Source organism: Mizuhopecten yessoensis, unplaced genomic scaffold, assembly GCF_002113885.1.
Source record: "Mizuhopecten yessoensis strain PY_sf001 unplaced genomic scaffold, ASM211388v2 scaffold8807, whole genome shotgun sequence".
Taxonomy (NCBI): domain Eukaryota; kingdom Metazoa; phylum Mollusca; class Bivalvia; order Pectinida; family Pectinidae; genus Mizuhopecten; species Mizuhopecten yessoensis.
Genome location: NW_018407731.1, coordinates 660748 through 679640, shown reverse-complemented (window position 1 = coordinate 679640; position 18893 = coordinate 660748). Strand labels below are relative to the sequence as shown.

The window sequence follows — 18893 nt, the reverse complement described above, 5'->3', positions numbered from 1 at the left end:
ATAGTTTTCCACTAATATGTTTGTACGGAGATGTTATGAGGGGCACTTTTATAATTTAGGTCAAAGTTTTAGTTTCCATGTAAAACTTCAGGAACATCTATGCCTGGAATTGTAAACATATAAGGATGTGACATTTCACACTTATATACACACTTCAAACACAAACAGCATGCATGGTCTATACATTGTGACACAATTAGTCAGCATCGACTTAGAATATGTACTCTAAATCAGCTGGTCAGCATCAACTAAGAATATGTACTCTAAATCAGCTGGTCACTCGTGTACTACTACTGGTCTACAAAACAGATACTAATGGACTAACTCAATCAGTTATTCAGTAGACAACAGAATTTACTGTCTACTAAATGTGCACAGATAAACATCAGACCCACTCAATCGATTAGCTAATAGACCATATATTCTACTGACTGCTGAATGTATCACACAGAAATATCAGACCCATTCGATCGATTAATTTTATAAAATTCTCTTTCATCTCACCTTCAGGCAGATTGTTACAAAACAAAAATAGGACAACAATGGAAGGCAGGCAAATCAATAATAAAAGAACTTAGACAGTATTTTAAAACCTCAACTAAAATTCAGCAGCATCAAAAGATCAAATACAACCTAAATGAAGAAATAAGATCATGCGGATAGAGATACTAGTTATATACAACTTTGTTATACCCCTTTGATGAGTTTTATAAAATAAATGTCTTAGTTGGGTCTGATTTATATCTCAGCAATGGCCTTATAGATACACCCTAAACTGTGTGTCTGGATAAACTTCATCTTACTAAACCATTCAAGACCTTTTCTATCAAACCATGCACATACACATACACTGTGTTGTGAGTGCATTTTATGGTTTACATTTTTCTGCTACAGGTTTTTATTTCCAGTGTGCAAGCATGCATCATTGCATGTAAATTACACGTAACTGGCCAAATAAATAAGGGAAACCCAAAAATGACCTTACCTACAGTATTGGGTGAAATATAGGTGCCTGCTCTTATATGATAGTCCCCAGGGATTCTGATTTCAGATAGTGGGCTTATAATTACAGCTCTAATGCTTAAGTTTGAAAAATTCTGGATCTTTTCTGTTCAAGACTATATAATTTTCAGAAGTCATCCAGTTGGTTTTGTTCATTAGAAAATGTCCACTATCAAAATAGTAAAACTCTATTTTCTTGTGGAGGCACGGTAGTCCAGTGGTAGGACACCGGGCTTGTGACCGAAGGGTTGCAGGTTCGCGCCATGGAACGGCAATGTGTTGTATCCTTGAGCAAGATACTTTACTCCGCTTGTTCAAGTCTACTCAGCTTTAAATGAGTATGTGGTTGGGCAGTGCTAGAATTGTTGAATGCTAGCTGTTAGCGCCGAAATGGCAGCTCCAGCTGTATGCTCCCCAGGGAATTGAGAAATGTATTGACTGGTTGCAAAGGCCCTTTAACCACGGATAATAATTTGTGAACCGCTTTGAGATGACCTACAAACTAGGATGTTAACTGGATATATCAGATACTGATGTTATCCTATTTCAGCATGATCCATCGAATTGTTCTATTACTCCCTGATTGACTAGTCAAAATTTGATATTGCTTACCCGATATCTTGTTGAATAATATTGGGTAGTGGAATGGAATAGTAAAAATTGGAAACTAATACCCTGATCGACTAGTGGTATTCAAAATGAACCTCTAGCTCTGGTAAACCATCTATAGATTTTTACATACAAAATTACAAGCAGTTCATAATGGCTGTGACTACAATACCAGCTACAATTACACAATTTACATGCTTCACATCTGTTCCAGCAAGTATACAGTGATATTTTGTATAACAATTATTTCATGTCAATTACATAACAGCTGGTGACAGCACACAGTAGCAAAAAAAAAATCTATCATAAAAGTTCAAAATAAGAAACAGAACTTCATGGTGTAACAATGAACTAGTCTATATTATTATTTTATATCAGCATTAATATCTATCTAGATAACTGTGGATTACATGTACACCCCCTTGATTTATACAGGTAGCATGACCAGAGGCTCTTCATCACCACATCAAAATTATGGTAATTGAGTGTTCACAGTTTTGTGTATTGTGCTACTTTACTTTTACTTAGGTGTTTCATGATACAGCCTCACAGAGACTCGCAAAGATGATCTAAGAAACAACCACCAGTGGTCAGAGATTAAAACGTTGTTTTTTTTCAAATGGTGTCTAATATCTTACCATGAACCTTGTGATAACAGTTGGTGAATAATTGTTTATAAACATTCAGTAACATTTTATTTTTTTGTAATTGGTGTAATATAAAACTTACCAGCATTTGTTCGAACTTTTCCGTGACCTCTTTATCAGACAGGGTGCTGATACCATCCTGCTGAGGACCAAATCCATACTGGGATCCATTTGTCTCTTCCGACTCAGTTGTTGATGGCAGTCGACCTGAGTATGTACTAGACTTACTCTTGGCTTTATCCTTACTACCAAGTCGGAATGTCCCACCTACTTTATCAAGCTGAAATATAACATGAACGATAACATCAATCAAAGTATTTGTTATAAATGATGAAGCCGACAATTTTTTTACTATTTATGTTACACAACATGAAAAAAATGATGTACATGTGCTTTTGTAAGCTATTCCTGGACAGTTGTCCTGCATTTTTAAACAGAAATGTTCTGATTGGTAAATTTGTTACCCTAATGTATGCCTCGACTGTACTTCTATGCAGGTTTTTGTTGTTGTTTTTTATAGACATTTCCCCAACTTTCACATTGTTCTCACACAAAATTGACTTTTAATAGACACATGTGCATGTTTTCATGAAATACTATATGCAGAAATGTAATATAGACATTTTTATCCAATTTCATGACCTAGATTTTATGTGTGCACATGCATGCATGTATCAAACACAAGTGACAAGAAGACTGTAACATTTTTTAAATCACAACTAATAGAATAGACAGCTAGTACCCACTTGCTTACATATGTATCTATGCAATATGTGCACCATACACACTGCAGCCATTTTCAGTTTGCAATTGTCATTGATTTTTTTTACCTAAATATGATGAGCATATAATAAGTACATAGGACTTATGTTAGGCCTATATGACTGTTTCATGTTCTAGGGTCCCAAATGTCACCCAACCATAGGCTTACAAAAAAAGGCCTGTATATATATATATCCATGACTGAGTCTGAATAAAACAGATTTTCAAACATTCTCACACACATAAACTAGAAATATGTCAGTATTAGGCATGGATGATCAGCTCTCACACTTAGGAACGAGAGCAAGGTCAAAGAGATTAAGGTCAACGTTACAATACATTATGCATCATACTTTACTCATAGACAAGCATTAACATGAACATGTGAAGTTGCATGACCCTAGCTACAGTAATTACTGTATTTATACTTGGTCCATAACTGACCTAAATGCAAGAACTTAACCAAACCTTTGGTCCAAGGTCACCAGAAATCAAGGTCAAAGGTGAAGGTCACAAAAAATGCAGAGGAAATGTGCTGTACTCATCAAGGCACATAAACTTGTATGTGAAGTTACATCACTAGCCCTTGTTACATAGTCTTAAACTGACCTATATATATATATATATATATATGTAAATGCCAAAATTCAACTGGCCAGAGGTTACAATAATATGTACAGGTATGAACAAGGATTACACTTAATGGAGAAGCATAAAATATATTCATATTGACAACTATAAATACATACTTAAAAACTATAAATACATACTTAAAATGTATTACCAATATATCATTACGTTCTAATTCCACGATAGACGTAAACGTAGGTATGAACAAGCCAGTTACATCTAATTTTGAAGTTTAAACACAATATTATAACCTCATAACAGCTTGTTACAAACTAAAGTATATGACATGTTAATGTCTTATTAATGATTTTGTTTATCAATAAAATAGATTGTACAATGTATATACTCACCTTAGGTTTAAATTTGGACTTTTTAGATTCCCTACCCCGCTGCATTGTTCAAATATACTTTGCACCACCAAATTTGAAATGTCAATTGAATTCCAAATATTATCTAATAAAGGAGCATTGATGTAGCCATATTCATCACATTCTGTTTAAGTAATTTCAAAATGCAACTCATGTGACAATTCATAATCAGAAAAGATTGCCAATGGATACAGGCGTCACCACCTCCAGTTAGTTATTAATCTGCTCAAAATGGTGACGATGAATCAGATGTCCCATTTAAACAATGATTCACTTCATATAACGAATCAAATTCAATAAAAATCCACAGTAAAACACATTCCAAGGAGCATATGATGTAAACTGTACCAGGACATGATCATCATACCACTACCAGTCACATCTGTAAACAATGGGTCTATATATCAAGTGTGTTATCTACACTGTGTTGTAGTACAGGACCAAGTGAACAGCAAACACTCTGTACGGATGTGTTACGGAAGATAATACTTACAAAACTGCCTCGCTTATCTCTTTCTTTCTTATCCATGCTTCAGTTCAGTTTGTGACACACATCCGGAAAAATCTATCCGACACGGTTTTTAAACTATGTCATTAACTCCAGTCACCAGGAAACAAATGACTACGTTTGTAATCACATGCTTACATTGAGATAGCACAAGAACGCTCAGCAGTGAGCATGTGCATTGACAATAACAGAGCTAATGTCAACAGTAGAAATTGCATGAATGAACCAAACTGTGCAAATAGATTGACATCTGTCGATTTCTAACGAAAAGGAAATCTAAATATGACCTTGACAACGTAACTAAATGTATCAATAGTTTCCGTTTGGTATTTTTATCTTTAACACGTGGGTCGCACTCTTGCTAATTATAGAATCGCAGAGGATGTGATGTTGGCACCGTTCTTCTTCCTAAAGTTAGTCATTCTATGCGCCATTTTGACAATACACCCAAAAATTAACCAATCACGTGACTTGTTACATTTTTAACTAGAGGAAACCCTCATGTATTCAAATTATTGATATTTTCGAAATTTTATTGATAAAAGTCATTGTCCTATATTCGTTTTAACACAATTTTCTTGAATTGCAACCGAAATTTTATTTCTTTTGACAATTCGTGCTCGAAATAGGCACGGTCCAAAGGGATTTCCCAGGTTTCCCAATCAACCAATCAGAATTGATTTAACTGTTTTCGACGTGTATTGAAGATGGCGGAGTCTGCCGTGAGATCAAAAGGATGGTGTGTAGTTATTTTTTATGTGTTGTGAACTCTCCTCAACCAGCTAACTATTGCTATTTAAATGATACTCATCGGAACCCTAGAAATTAATATATGCGTGTGCTTTATAAAACATTGTTCACAATATATCAACATGGCAGTATTTTTTTTCTCAACTTTACGTAATGCCATTGATTCAAAATCAAAGATCCAGAGGCTGCCCTACCATCGGTCATCACTGGACACATTATAAGACCAATAGTTGAAATTGCAATTGAACTTCGTGAAAGTTATTATGACAAACATGGTGATGGTCATAATAAAATGTTATCAATATATTCTGCATGTGTCTGTCAAACAGTTGTTCCATCACTGCATCACTTCATTTTGTAAATCGAAGAATATTAGGCTTAGCTTTGATATCCGTGTTGAATAGCAACGGAAAAATGAAAAATACATTATTTCAAGTCACCCTTATGTGTTGACATAAGAATAAAGTGATAGGATATGTCGCACACCTGAAAAGTTTTGGAACATTATTTTCAAAAAACAAGGAAAATGGATTTAATTTAATTATATAGGAGTAATGTTTTGGTATTTTTAAAAACGTAGACCAGTTTCAGATTCAGAGAGGGGGGACATGCAGTGCCCTGCCACCACCACCCCTACCCAACACAAGAAAAAGCTTTAATATAGAAAGGGTTATAAAGCAGTAAATCTGTTGGTGCTCCCATCCTCACTTTCTTTCATAATAATGCAGTCAATAAATTGTCTTACTCAGTAAAAATCCTTCTGTATACCTGGCCACAATGACACTAAAAAGTCAGCTACAACAGGTCATTTATCATGTGCACTGGATCATACAGTAATACATGAGACCCAGTTGTCATGTGCAATGGATCATACAGTAACACATAAGACCCAGTTATCCTGTGCACTCACCACTGGCTGGATTATACAGTAACACCTAAGACCCAGTTATCATACAGTAATACCTAAGACCCAATTACCATGTGCACTGGATTATACAGTAATACCAAAGACCCAGCTGGCTTGTGCACTGGCTGGATCATACAGTAATACCTAAGACAATGTTCCTGATACCCTTGACCAGTTTCACACTTTTGTGAGGGACCCAGATTAGTTGCACTGAAAAATTCATGATTAAATTCACAAAAATGTGCAAATACAAACAAATAGTTCAATGCAGTAAATGCCTTTCAATTACTTATTTAAACTAATTGGATATCAGGGATAACATGGAAATGACAATAAATGGCCAATATAAATGGCCAATGATTACCTTTCCAACAATCAATCAGTTGCCATTGAGAGTTATGCTGATTATCAGCCGTCTGATATTAGGAACTGGCATTTCATCTAAAACATCTATAGTCATTTCCGTAATTTATTCCAATGGTTTTAAGGTTAATATATTCTGTATAGGTTATTTTGTTAATCTTTTGATTGAAGGAAGTTGCAAAAGTGCTACCTTGATTCAAGGGTAATACTCCCTCAGGTCACAGGCATCAAATATAATCTTTCATATATATTTATTATTACATGTTATTTCGAACCAGTGTCAGTTCAATAGGGAAGAATACCAAAATTAATTGAAATATTACAAATATCACTGAAGATACACAAAGGAATTATAAGGACAAAACAACAAAAGAAAGATTTTTTTTTCTTGTTGCTTTTTAGGAAATTATTTACTGCAGACTTAAAAAAAATCTTATTTCTATTCCCCTGAACTTATTTAAAAATAAGCAAATATACCATGATGAACAGTTTGGAAGTATAGTCTTCATTAAATAAGTACAATATGTTAGGAAATTTTCTCCTAGTCAAACATTCGTCCTTTACCAATGAAATTGATTTTCGCCCCGTGTTAATTCTGCCCTTCATGTTTTATTACTGTATGTGTATTATGCTGTTTACTTATAATGCTGTTATCATAAATTCTCCTTCATTACAGAGGGCGAAAATTCAAACTGCCGCAAAAAATTCCCAGTACACAGTACATTGTATTGAAATTTTTTGATCTTTTAAGAAAGTTGAATTTTCACTCATTGCCTTTGTTTGTGTGCTTACTTTTAATTTTAGGAATCTGACAGCAGAGGGATTAACGTTTTGTTCAGCAGCAGCTGGAAATTGTGTGTCCACAGAAAAAATTATAGAGGCAGCTAAAAATGTAAGTTGAGTAGTTTACTTACTATATCGTAGTGAAATAGAGGTCCTTATCAAAGAGGGATGATTAGTTATTATGTGTATATCTCCTTCTAGTTGATTTAATAATATTCAAAACACACAAAGGTTATTTTAAGAGTATTCAATTATTTAAGGCTAATGGCATATATTTCCTCCATAATGTTCATGTAATATCCAAGCACATATATCTTTAAAAACTGTGATTAAGGAAAAAAGCACCAATCATGATAATGTCATTACATTTATATACAAATTTAGAAAACATTCCTGATATTTTTTCTACATTTTGTGAAAATAAGGCAGAAATCACTGATATCTATTTTTATTCTGTATGACATCCCAAGGCATTATGATACTGCCTTTGCATGGTCAAATAAAAGAGGTGGATGACAGAAAGATCTCAGCTGCATTCCTCGTAATATATTTTCTGATTGTAAAAGTTGCTATGAGAAACTCCGTTTAATATGGTAGTAGTTTGTCTGAGTGATATTAAACTTGTCAAGATTTTCTTTTTTAGACTGATTTGCGTGAGATTGGTGAAAAATGGCTGCCAGAGGATCTAAATCGTGGAAAGTGTGAATATGTAAGTAGATTGTCTTCTCTCCCTTTATTCACAGTTATGTTTCCTGTTTTTCTTGTTCAAGACTTCTCTGTCACCCACAAGAGTGTAAAGGACAGCATATTGAAGAAAACAATACAATGATGTAACAGGGATAATAAAATAAAACTTCTCCATCAGTTTTTAATGTGTAGATCAGAACAAAAAGACTGGTAGATTACAAATCCTGATAACTATTTTTGTGGAAAATATAATTTAATGATAGGATTAGAGGAAAATCAATCATTACAAGAAAGGTATGATAGAGAAGTCACAATCCTCTGGTGATGGTGATGAATGTCTCGACCCTCGGTATGAAGCCTCGGGGTGAGGATCATGAATGTCTCTACCCTCGGTATGAAGCCTCAGGATGAGGTTCATGAATGTCTCGACCCTCGGTATGAAACCTCGGGGTGAGATTCATGAATGTCTCTACCCTCGGTATGAAGCCTCTGGGTGAGGATCATGAATGTCTCTACCATCGGTATGAAGCCTCGAGGTGAGGATAATGAATGTCTCTACCCTCGGTATGAAGCCTCTGGGTGAGGATCATGAATGTCTCTACCCTCGGTATGAAGCCTTAGGATGAGGTTCATGAATGTCTCTACCCTCGGTATGATTAGCCTCGGGGTGAGGATCATGAATGTCTCTACCCTCGGTATGAGGCCTCGGGGTGAGGTTCATGAATGTCTCTACCCTCAGTATGAAGCCTCAGGGTGAGGTTCATGAATGTCTCTACTTTGGTATGAAGCCTCGAGGTGAGGATCATAAATGTCTCTACCATCTGTATGAAGCCTCTGGGTGAGGATCATGAATGTCTCTACCCTCAGTATGAAGCCTCAGGGTGAGGTTCATGAATGTCTCTACCCTCAGGATGAGGTTCATGAATGTCGCTACCCTCGGTATGAAGCCTCTGGGTGAGGTTCATGAATGTCTCTACCCTCGGTATGAAGCCTCGGGGTGAGGTTCATGAATGTCTCTACCCTTGGTATGAAGTCTCAGGGTGAGGTTCATGAATATCTCTACTCTTGGTATGAAGCCTCGGGGTGAGGTTCATGAATATCTCTACTCTTGGTATGAAGCCTCGGGGTGAGGTTCATGAATGTCTCTACTCTTGGTATGAAGCCTCGGGGTGAGGTTCATGAATGTCTCTACTCTTGGTATGAAGCCTCGGGGTGAGGTTCATGAATGTCTCTACCCTACCCTCGGTATGAAGCCAGCTTTGATTAAGACAATCAAGAATATCACCCTTCAGATTGGAATTTCTGTTGTCAAACCCTCACGGTAGGTGAAGATTCTGTTAATCATACTGTCAAATTTAATATAAAATATGTATAAAATATGCCCTGATAAAAAAATCAACTATAGTTTTTATAAAACCTTGACGAATATAGTATGTTCATAATGGTTTAATAGTATCAATATAAATATTCAAGTCAATTCTTTCATTTAAAAGTTTGAATAGAAATTGAGTATTTACATCACCTTAATAGGCCTTTATGAGTTCCCCTGAGCATTTGTCCAGATGAATCATTTGAATTTATGGTGTAGTTTACTAAAAAAAATGTCTTATGGAGGTGGACAAATAATTCCAACCACAAAAAGAACAAAAATATAGTTCTGTGCAAAACACAAAAATCAAGTTCCACTTCTAAGGAATCCATATGTATTTATCAGTGTACCTTGGTAGTTTATATGGGAAATGAAAATAATAATGCACTGTTAGTTTGTTTTAGAGAACAGAATGATTAATTATGCATGGTTTCTTCATTATTCGCCCTGCAGGTGGAAGGTCCTGGTGTTCTCCAGATCCAGAAGATCCGCAACATTTCGGCCCCAAAGGAACATGAGGAATCTCAAACAGCACCCCGTATGCTAAGACTGGCACTGACTGATGGACAGCAGACCTGCAATGCTATTGAAATGCAGAGACTGGAAAGGATAGGGTAAGCCACATCCATTTGATTGATACAAATTCTGTTCATATAGTTTACAAACTGTTTTGAGATTTAATAGTAAATCTTGCAATGATGAGAGCTTTTCTAGAAATAAATATTTGGGAGGTATGGAAGGTACATTTTAAAAATAATGGGTGAAAGGATGGTTTATATTTGTCCTATTACTACTAGAACTAGTCATGTACTTGATTCATACTAGCGACAAGTTCCCAAAAAATGCCCCTGACCCTCCCCCATAGTTTAGTTCTGGAAAATGCCTCATTTGTTTCCATAAGTTTTGTCCTGAAAAAAATTAGTTTGTAAAAGTTGCCAGCACATATATTGTTTTTTTTACATAAATTGCCTCTAGAAAATATGTATTCGTTGTTTGTAGACTTGACACCCCACCAGGTACTAAGATCTGTATAAAGGGAACAGTAGAGGTGGAGAATGGCTTCCTCTTATTAACCAACAAAAATACAGTGTTTGTGGGAGGACGTGTCAACAAACTCGCGGAGAACTGGGAGCTTAAAAAGGTCTGTAACTTGCCTTTATCTTGTATGTTGTGCATGGCACTTTTTCATGCTAGACAGGGTAGAGGAGAATCATTATCAAGGTCGATTTTTCCTTTGAGGTTCAGTAGAGGTCCAAATGATCGATTCCTTGTGAAATTCAATACATGTAGTACTATCAGAAGTAGCCAAAGCTGTACGAGAGATAGACAAAGCCAAATCTTCTAGATCTCTTTAGCAAGTATGTTGTAGTGCTGATGTCAGCCTATATGGTGATTGTTTGTTACTTTCATAGTAATGTACTGTCATCACCAATCTGATATTAAATCTGAAATATGTTATCCTCATGTATCTCTACTGTGTGTAACTCATCTTCACTAAGTACAATATTACATTACAAGTTATCTGTAATTCTGTCATTGTAATTTGTGTCCATAGAATGCTGTTTGTATAGTATTGCACTGCATACTGATGAGCTGTAAAGCTCCAAGTGATAAAGGACTTGACCTTGAACTTGTTTTAATTCTGCAGATGCTAGCCGGACAATCAAGAGCCAATGTAGGCTCAGAAGGAGGACCCCCCTTGTTTGTCCCATTTGGTCAGAGAATACGAGATGCAAAGGGTGCTGTCAAAGTCAATAAAAGAGGTAGGTTTGAAGAAATGTACTAAATGATTTACAAAGTTGAAAATTAAATTGTCCTTCATTCTCCAGTCAACCATATTCCATGTCGGGGTTATTTGAATAATTAAATGGAAATAAATGAAATATATAAGTTGCATTGTTCATTGTGAATCACTGTGCAAATTTCAATTTTCTTTTAATTTGTATTTTTCAGATATTGAAAACTGAATGCAGTGTTTAAATATTTCAGTATTTGTTTAACCTTTACTCGGTACATTGTATACATATATTTTATACATGAATGAAAAAGTCTCTTATTCGTTTTTTATGATGGCCTCAATCAAAAAATTGCAACAGTGATAAAACCTGCAAGCAAATCCATTTTGTATGGCTAAGTTAGGCTAACTTATGTTTTATATTTTTGTCTAAATTGGTGTTGTGATGAAGACTCTAATTTCCATCTAGAAGTAAACTTTTGATATAGGTAGTTTGTTAATCAATACAGGGCTGGGGACCTGTGGCTGTGGTATACTAGACATAACCTCTTATAAAGTACTTCAATTTAGATACAAGAAGCTATTGATTCTTTTTTTCTCAGATGACTTTAAATCCATTGAATCAAATAAGAAAGAGGAGAAGACGGCAGAGGAGATTGAGTTTGAGCAGCAGAGGAAGGCTACTATAGCTGAAGCACTGCAGGCTAAGGAGGAAAGCAAGCCCAAGACGTTTGGAGGGGGTACCAAACAGGTAACGGTGGCCTAGACCGGTTACTCTCTGCGGTAAACTTAATTCTTGCGACGGTTTACCATTATTAACAGTGGCCTACACCTTTACTGACTCCGGTATATTTAACTGTGCTACATGTATTATCAATGGTGACATCTTTACTGTTTTTGATATATACTTTATTGTGCTGTTATCAATGGTGGCCTAGACTGTCTCTGGTATATTTTATTGTTGTGGCAGTTAACCCTTGAGAAACAACTCAAATGAAAGACATCTTTATGAAGCGATGTGGTAATGTACATTTTGTGTCACACAAAGAATAAGTAATAATTGAGAAAATGTTATTAAGTGAGAAAGCAGTGTAATCTTCAGTATTATAAGAACATTGCTGTAGGAGTTACATTGTTTTGTACAGGTGGGGATGGACAGAGAAATATCTAGGATCGTAGAAATGGGATTCACAACTGAGGAAGCCAGCCGGGCGCTCAGACAAACCGACAATGATGTAGCATCAGCCATTAATCAGTTGCTGACTGGGAGGAGTAACTTTAAGGACCGGCCAATGAATGACCGTGGTGACAGGCGGGGACCACAGCGGGACTTCAGAGAGGACCGACAAGACAACAGGAGAGATGATAGACGCGATGACAGACGAGACGACAGACGTGATGACAGAAGAGAAAACACGAGAGGTTAGAATTTACATATATCTATATATTATGATAACATACATTTGTCCATATTTACTTTGGAAAAAGATTTTTATAAAAACATTATGCAAATTAATTTAAACCTGTTTTTTTTTTTTTTTTTTTAAATTTTACAAATTTCTTAATTATTGTATGAATGCGTTGATCACTAAATGCATATAGTACAAAAGTTGCTAGCAGAAGGTAATCATAATATAATCAATGGCTTTATCAATGCTTTCTTAGGTGGTCGGGGACGTGGCCGGGACAGGGAGGAATTTGGGGAGGATATGGGATCAAGTCGACCCTCAGGACCTGCCACATTGTTTGACTTCTTAGAAACTAAGATCAAACCATCAAATGATAAAAGTAGGTTAATGACCAAACTTATATGTATTTAATGCCTTTTCTCTATTAAATTACTGTATAGTGCACAGCCCTCATATACTATTTAATGGGGTTTTGTTTCACTGTATTAAAAAATGGCCTGATAAATTATGCTAAATATAAACCCTGCACATTTGTTGCCATTCTGATAGAGAGTTAGTCAAGACTATTGACTGAGAGATAGTCTGAACTAATGTAGTTTTAGGTTAAAAGCAGGTGAGCAATCCAGGCCCTTTTGGCCTCTTGAGTGAAATAAGTTTACTTAAGATGGAGTGATGTCTTGATGATTGATTACCATTTATTTTCCGTTCTTGTGAGTTAATTTTCTAGTATATGTGTAATCTATTCAGAGAACTTCTTGGGTTGTACTTGAGAGTTTCATTTCTCTCATAACCACTATTGGTTTCCTGACTCGATGTATTAACCTGTTAGGATTGGGTTGACATTTTTGATTGCCCACCAGAGTGTGTAATACCGATACCTTATCTGGATGTGATTTTCTTTCACTTATGATGCCATGTGAAAATGCTTGCATCAGCATCTTCCTTTGTGATGTCATAATTCAAGCAATTGTTTCCCCGAAATTTGGAACAGCAATCATGTGCTTCCATTAGAAAATGTAGTTTTCTAAAAATAATGTGAACTATATTGGAGAAAAGGGTCCCTAGACTGGTGATGGCAGGTGGTCATGTTTATTTTACTCTCATTAGTTCATTTTCAAAATGTAAAAAGACACTCTCTAAACCTTGTGTCTTTATACATTTTAAATATTAACTAAATTGAGTTAGATAAACATGATAACGAACCAGCGCTTATTGGAAAACTGTATGTAAATCAGTGGTACAATTTGTACTCAGACAGATATAAATCATATTTAAACATTAATTTGTTTGACAACCTTTCTATGATATATGTCCTACAGAGTAACTATATCAATGGTCGGGTTGATCAGTTGATAACACTCCCCTTTCACTAAGGTGCCCAGGGTTGATTCCTCGATTGGATGTGAAAATGTATGGGGTCACCTGCCCGAACACCTAGGTTTTCTCTGGGCTACTCCGGTTCACTCCCACATTAAGACACCCACCAACTAATATCCAGGTCAGTGATTAATATTAACTGAAGTAACATAAATTTTATAGTATCTTTATTTTACATTACAGGGAATGTCCTGTATTAGCTGTAACAAAAGTGGTTTTCATTAAAATATATTTCTCTTTCTCTCTCTATTGACAGGCAGCAATACAAAAACAGAGAAAAACTCTTCCCAGAGTTCTTCGTCATCATACACAAAGTCACAATATCAGCACTCAACCAATCAGAACCAACGAAACAGTGATTCAGACTATGGTCAAAGGTATCAAGGGAATGATCGCGATGATAACCCCTCCTCTAAAAACTACCGTGGAGGCAGAGACTCTCGGCCCCAAACAGGTCCAGCCTATGCCTCAAAGGGAGAAAACTCACAGAAACCTTCGTACCATAATAATCAAAACAGTGAAAAGACCTCCACAAAGTCTAACTTTTCTAATGACAGAGGAAAGCAAAGTTACAATAATCAGACAGGCAACCAGAGAGGTCAAAATAATTACAACAACGGACAGGTCAATAGTAATAGTTCTCGGCCAGAGGACCGAGGAGGTCAGAACAATCAACGTGGTGCCTACAACAACAGTGGAAATAGTAGTGACTCCAGTAGCCAGAGCCGTCCAGGAAAGTCACAGGGTTATACCAACAAAAGAGATGGAGGCTCAACTAATCAGACAAGCTCATCTCAGAACTACAACAGGCAGTCTGGTGCTCAAAACGACAGTCGCCAATACGGAGGGCAAAATGGAAACAAACCGTATGGACAAGGTGAAAATAAACCATACGGACAAGGAGAAAATAAACTATATGGACAAGGTAGTGAAAATAAACCATACGGACAAGGTGAAAATAAACCATACGGACAAGGTAGTGAAAATAAACCATACGGACAAGGTGAAAAGAAACCATACGGACAAGGTAGTGAAAATAAACCATACGGTCAAGGTAGTGAAAATAAACCATATGGACAAGGTGAAAATAAACCATACGGACAAGGTCGTGAAAACAAACCATACGGACAAGGTAGTGAAAATAAACCATACGGACAAGGTAGTGAAAATAAACCATACGGACAAGGTGAAAATAAACCTTATGGATCACAAAATGACAATAGGCAATATGGAAGGGATAATAACAGACAATTTGGTCAAAATGACAGCCGGCAGTACGGTGGTTCACAGAATCAAAGTAGGCAATATGGGCAAAGTGAAAGTAGACATTATGGTGGGTCTCAGTCAGAACAGTTTAGACAGGACACTCAGCCTTCGGGAGGGCAGCAGAACTTTGATCCTAAACAAAACAAGGATTTCAGTAAAGGGCCACAAAATACTCGGCCAATGAGACAACCAAACCAGTCCGCAAATAGTAACCAGAGAGGAACTAACAAGACAACTTATCAGAACCAGCCACAGGTAGGTACACCAGGTAAAACAGGCATGACCACCACTCGCACTTAGGCATAGGATGTCAAATAATTCAAATTACGTATTTATAGGAATTATTATAGCTTTGCTGTTAATCAATCTTACAAGTACTCAACCTTGTTTGGATGGCAACAGTCTATGTCTATATGTGTAGAATGACAGATATGGAAAAAAGGTATTATATTGTCTATCTACAGCACAGTATATTATGTTTGTTTCAGAACTTCCCTCCCCCATCTGCAGCCCCTTTTAAGAAAGGTGACCCCTGTCTGGCTAAGTACTGGGAGGATAACAAGGTAGGATATAAACAGGTTCCCCAACCAGTGATGGTTGGTTATCATGTTTATTTAACTAAAGTTGGTTTCAAGTTGTATATAGACACAAAGTTTTAATACTGAGTGTCTTTTAAAATTTGAAAATTAAATGTCAAGATTAGCTGATGAAATTTGACAGAATTGTTTATGGATCATTCCAGGAGCAAGGGAATTCAATGTTATGTAATACACAATGTTTCACTTAAAGTGAAAGGTAGCATATATGATCCAGTTGTCATGAAACTTAATGTATGTGTTCACAAACAACTTTTGTAGGAGTTTGTGTTACAACATTCTGACACAAGGTCACCAGTAAGTAGAGTTTTGGTGTCATCACTTTACAGATTACATTTCTTATCTAAATGTCACAAGCTCTGAAACCAGATGCTGTACTAACCTTTAAACATTGACTTGTGATTTGTCTTATTTCTATCTGGCTGTGAAAAAAATAATACACACACTAGACTTCCCTGTGTAATGATACACAATGTAACATTGACTATTGATATTTGTCTCAGTTCTACCCAGCTGTTGTCCGGGCGCTGTTTCAAGACCTGCCCACCTGTATTGTGTTGTTCCCCGAGTATGGAAATGAGGAGGAGGTCAATCTTACTGATGTTAAACCCTTGAGCATGGTTTGTATTAAAAACAATTTTTTTTTTTTAATAAACATGTATCATTTTTGTCATCATCAATGCAATGCAAATCATTAACAGAGCTTATATGTTAACTGTTTTTCAGTATTTACAACCCTGTTCATATTCCCATGTTAAGCAGTGTAAATTCTTATTTAAGTAAATTGTACATCATAATTATAGAATCCACTATATCACAAGCCCTAATTGGCAGTGTTACCTGGAACAATTGGTTCTAGTTGGAATTGTGTTAAAACCTAAAAACATGGGTCTTAAAATGATTGTATATGTTAGTCTTTGGGAAGTCCTCATAAAAATTGTTGCCTTTTAGCATGTCATTTTGTGTTTGATGTACAGATGTACATGAAACAGAAGTGTAGAGAAGTTAGGGAGATATATTCAGGATGTTCTTCATGCTCTTTTTCATAATAACAATTCTGCTGTATAGGAAAATGTGAAATCTGCTTGAGTCAAAGAGTCTCATTCCAGTCAAAAATTGACTCCCACTTTAGCTGTTCAATATTTCTCTGTCGCCTCTTTGTTGACAGACATGACATCATAACACTAGAAAAGAACAATGAGATGTTGTCATGGAACTAAAGAGTTCAGTTTTCGGGAGGGGGGGGGGGGGAGATTACTTAAAAGATGATCATTGTTTTGGAACATATCATTGATTGGTTGAGAGAAAAAGAATTACCTTGTAGGTATGAAAGAGAAATTTCAACTTCAGTAAGAATTAATTTGGTATTAATTTTATATTCGTTTATTAGCCCCCCAGTCAGTACCTACCTCATCAACAGCCTCCCAATCAGCAGTATGTGGACTATGGGAGCCAATCACAGGGGCAACTACTCGGCCATGACAACCACTTCAACACTATGGAGTTCCGACGACGCCAAGCACGTCCTGATCAGAATAAGCCCACACAGGCTTTTTACCAACCTCCAAGTCAACGCCAGTGATTGGACGGTTGACCCAGACATATCCTAGTCTAGTTTATAGTGCTTCCCCGGTGTAAAAAAATATCAAGATTAAGATGGCACTTGTTCTACAGAACACCAGATTGATTGATTATAGATAAAACGACTACTAGATGCTCAAACTTTATTTAATTGTCTTGCGGCTTTACTAAGGCCAGTAAATATATTTGATATATTTGTTTAATTGTATACATTTATATCAATATGGTCAATTTTACATCAATTCTGTACTTGGTATTTACATTTTTCAGGTCAGTGTTAGTTTTTGTCTTTATATATTTTTGTTGCATATAGTTGCATTTTTATGTCAACTTGATAAAAAGAATCATGGCTGTTTTATTTTGATTATTTAGATATACATCTACTTCTGTAAACAATGTTCCTTAGTATTCTTGGTACATGAAATGTACATCCGGTTGAGGATGCATGCTACCTTACTGTAATGTCCATCAGCTTAAGGATTGTACATCCGCTTAAGGATGCATGCTGCCTTACTGTGATGTACATCCGCTTAAGGATGCACGCTACCTTACTGTGATGTACATCCGCTTAAGGATGCACGCTACCTTACTGTGATGTACATCCGCTTAAGGATCCATGCTACCTTACTTTAATGTACATCAGCTTAAGGATGGATGCTACCTAACTGTAATGTACATCAGCTTAAGCAGGTGTGCTAACTTACTGTAATGTACATCCTTTAGATATACATCTACTTCTGTAAACAATGTTCCTTAGTATTCTTGGTACATGAAATGTACATCCGGTTTAGGATGCATGCTACCTTACTGTAATGTACATTAGCTTAAGGATGCATGCTGCCTTACTGTGATGTACATCCGCTTAAGGATCCATGCTACCTTACTTTAATGTACATCACCTTAAGGATGTATGCTACCTAACTGTAATGTCCATCAGCTTAAGGATTGTACATCAGCTTAAGGATGGATACTACCTTACTGTAATGTACATCAGCGTAAGGATGCATGCTACCTTACTGTGCTGTACATCCGCTTAAGGATGCATGCTCCCTTACTGTAATGTACATCAGCTTAAGTATGCATGCTACCTTACTGTAATGTACATTAGCTTAAGGATGCATGCTGCCTTACTGTGATGTACATCCGCTTAATGATGCATGCTACCTTACTTTAATGTACATCAGCTTAAGGATGTATGATACCTAACTGTAATGTACATCAGCTTAAGGGTGTGTGCTAACTTACTGTAATGTACATCCGCTTAATGATGCATGCTACCTTACTTTAATGTACATCAGCTTAAGGATGTATGATACCTAACTGTAATGTACATCAGCTTAAGGGTGTGTGCTAACTTACTGTAATGTACATCCTTTAGATATACATCTACTTCTGTAAACAATGTTCCTTAGTATTCTTGGTACATGAAATGTACATCCGGTTTAGGATGCATGCTACCTTACTGTAATGTACATGAGCTTAAGGATTGTACATCAGCGTAAGGATGTATACTACCTTACTGTAATGTACATCAGCGTAAGGAT

The 18893-nt window shown here is 36.2% G+C and overlaps 2 protein-coding genes across 6 annotated transcripts in view; one reads left to right on the top strand and one right to left on the bottom strand.

Moving 5' to 3' along the window:
- The window catches only part of LOC110456556 (protein diaphanous homolog 2-like), a 75795-nt gene extending 70808 nt beyond the window's left edge, over positions 1–4987 (bottom strand). For 3 of the 5 annotated variants that reach the window (XM_021507362.1, XM_021507364.1, XM_021507365.1), the window contains exons 1-2: positions 4001–4501; positions 2341–2538 (exon numbers count right to left, since the gene is read on the bottom strand). In XM_021507362.1, coding sequence (XP_021363037.1) covers positions 2341–2538; positions 4001–4045 — 243 coding nt within the window. In that variant the 5' untranslated portion in view covers positions 4046–4501. The other 2 variants (XM_021507363.1, XM_021507368.1) reach the window with 1 other exon arrangement.
- A 219-nt stretch (positions 4988–5206) lies between these two features.
- Positions 5207–18027, top strand: LOC110456564 (tudor domain-containing protein 3-like). The gene is made up of 13 exons (XM_021507374.1): positions 5207–5265; positions 7351–7438; positions 7973–8038; positions 9839–9999; positions 10385–10526; positions 11034–11148; positions 11723–11871; positions 12266–12542; positions 12786–12908; positions 14163–15427; positions 15661–15735; positions 16272–16388; positions 17159–18027. Exons 1-13 carry the CDS (start codon positions 5234–5236, stop codon positions 17348–17350), a joined length of 2802 nt encoding a protein of 933 aa, XP_021363049.1. The 5' UTR covers positions 5207–5233; the 3' UTR covers positions 17351–18027.
- Positions 18028–18893: the final 866 nt, after the last annotated feature.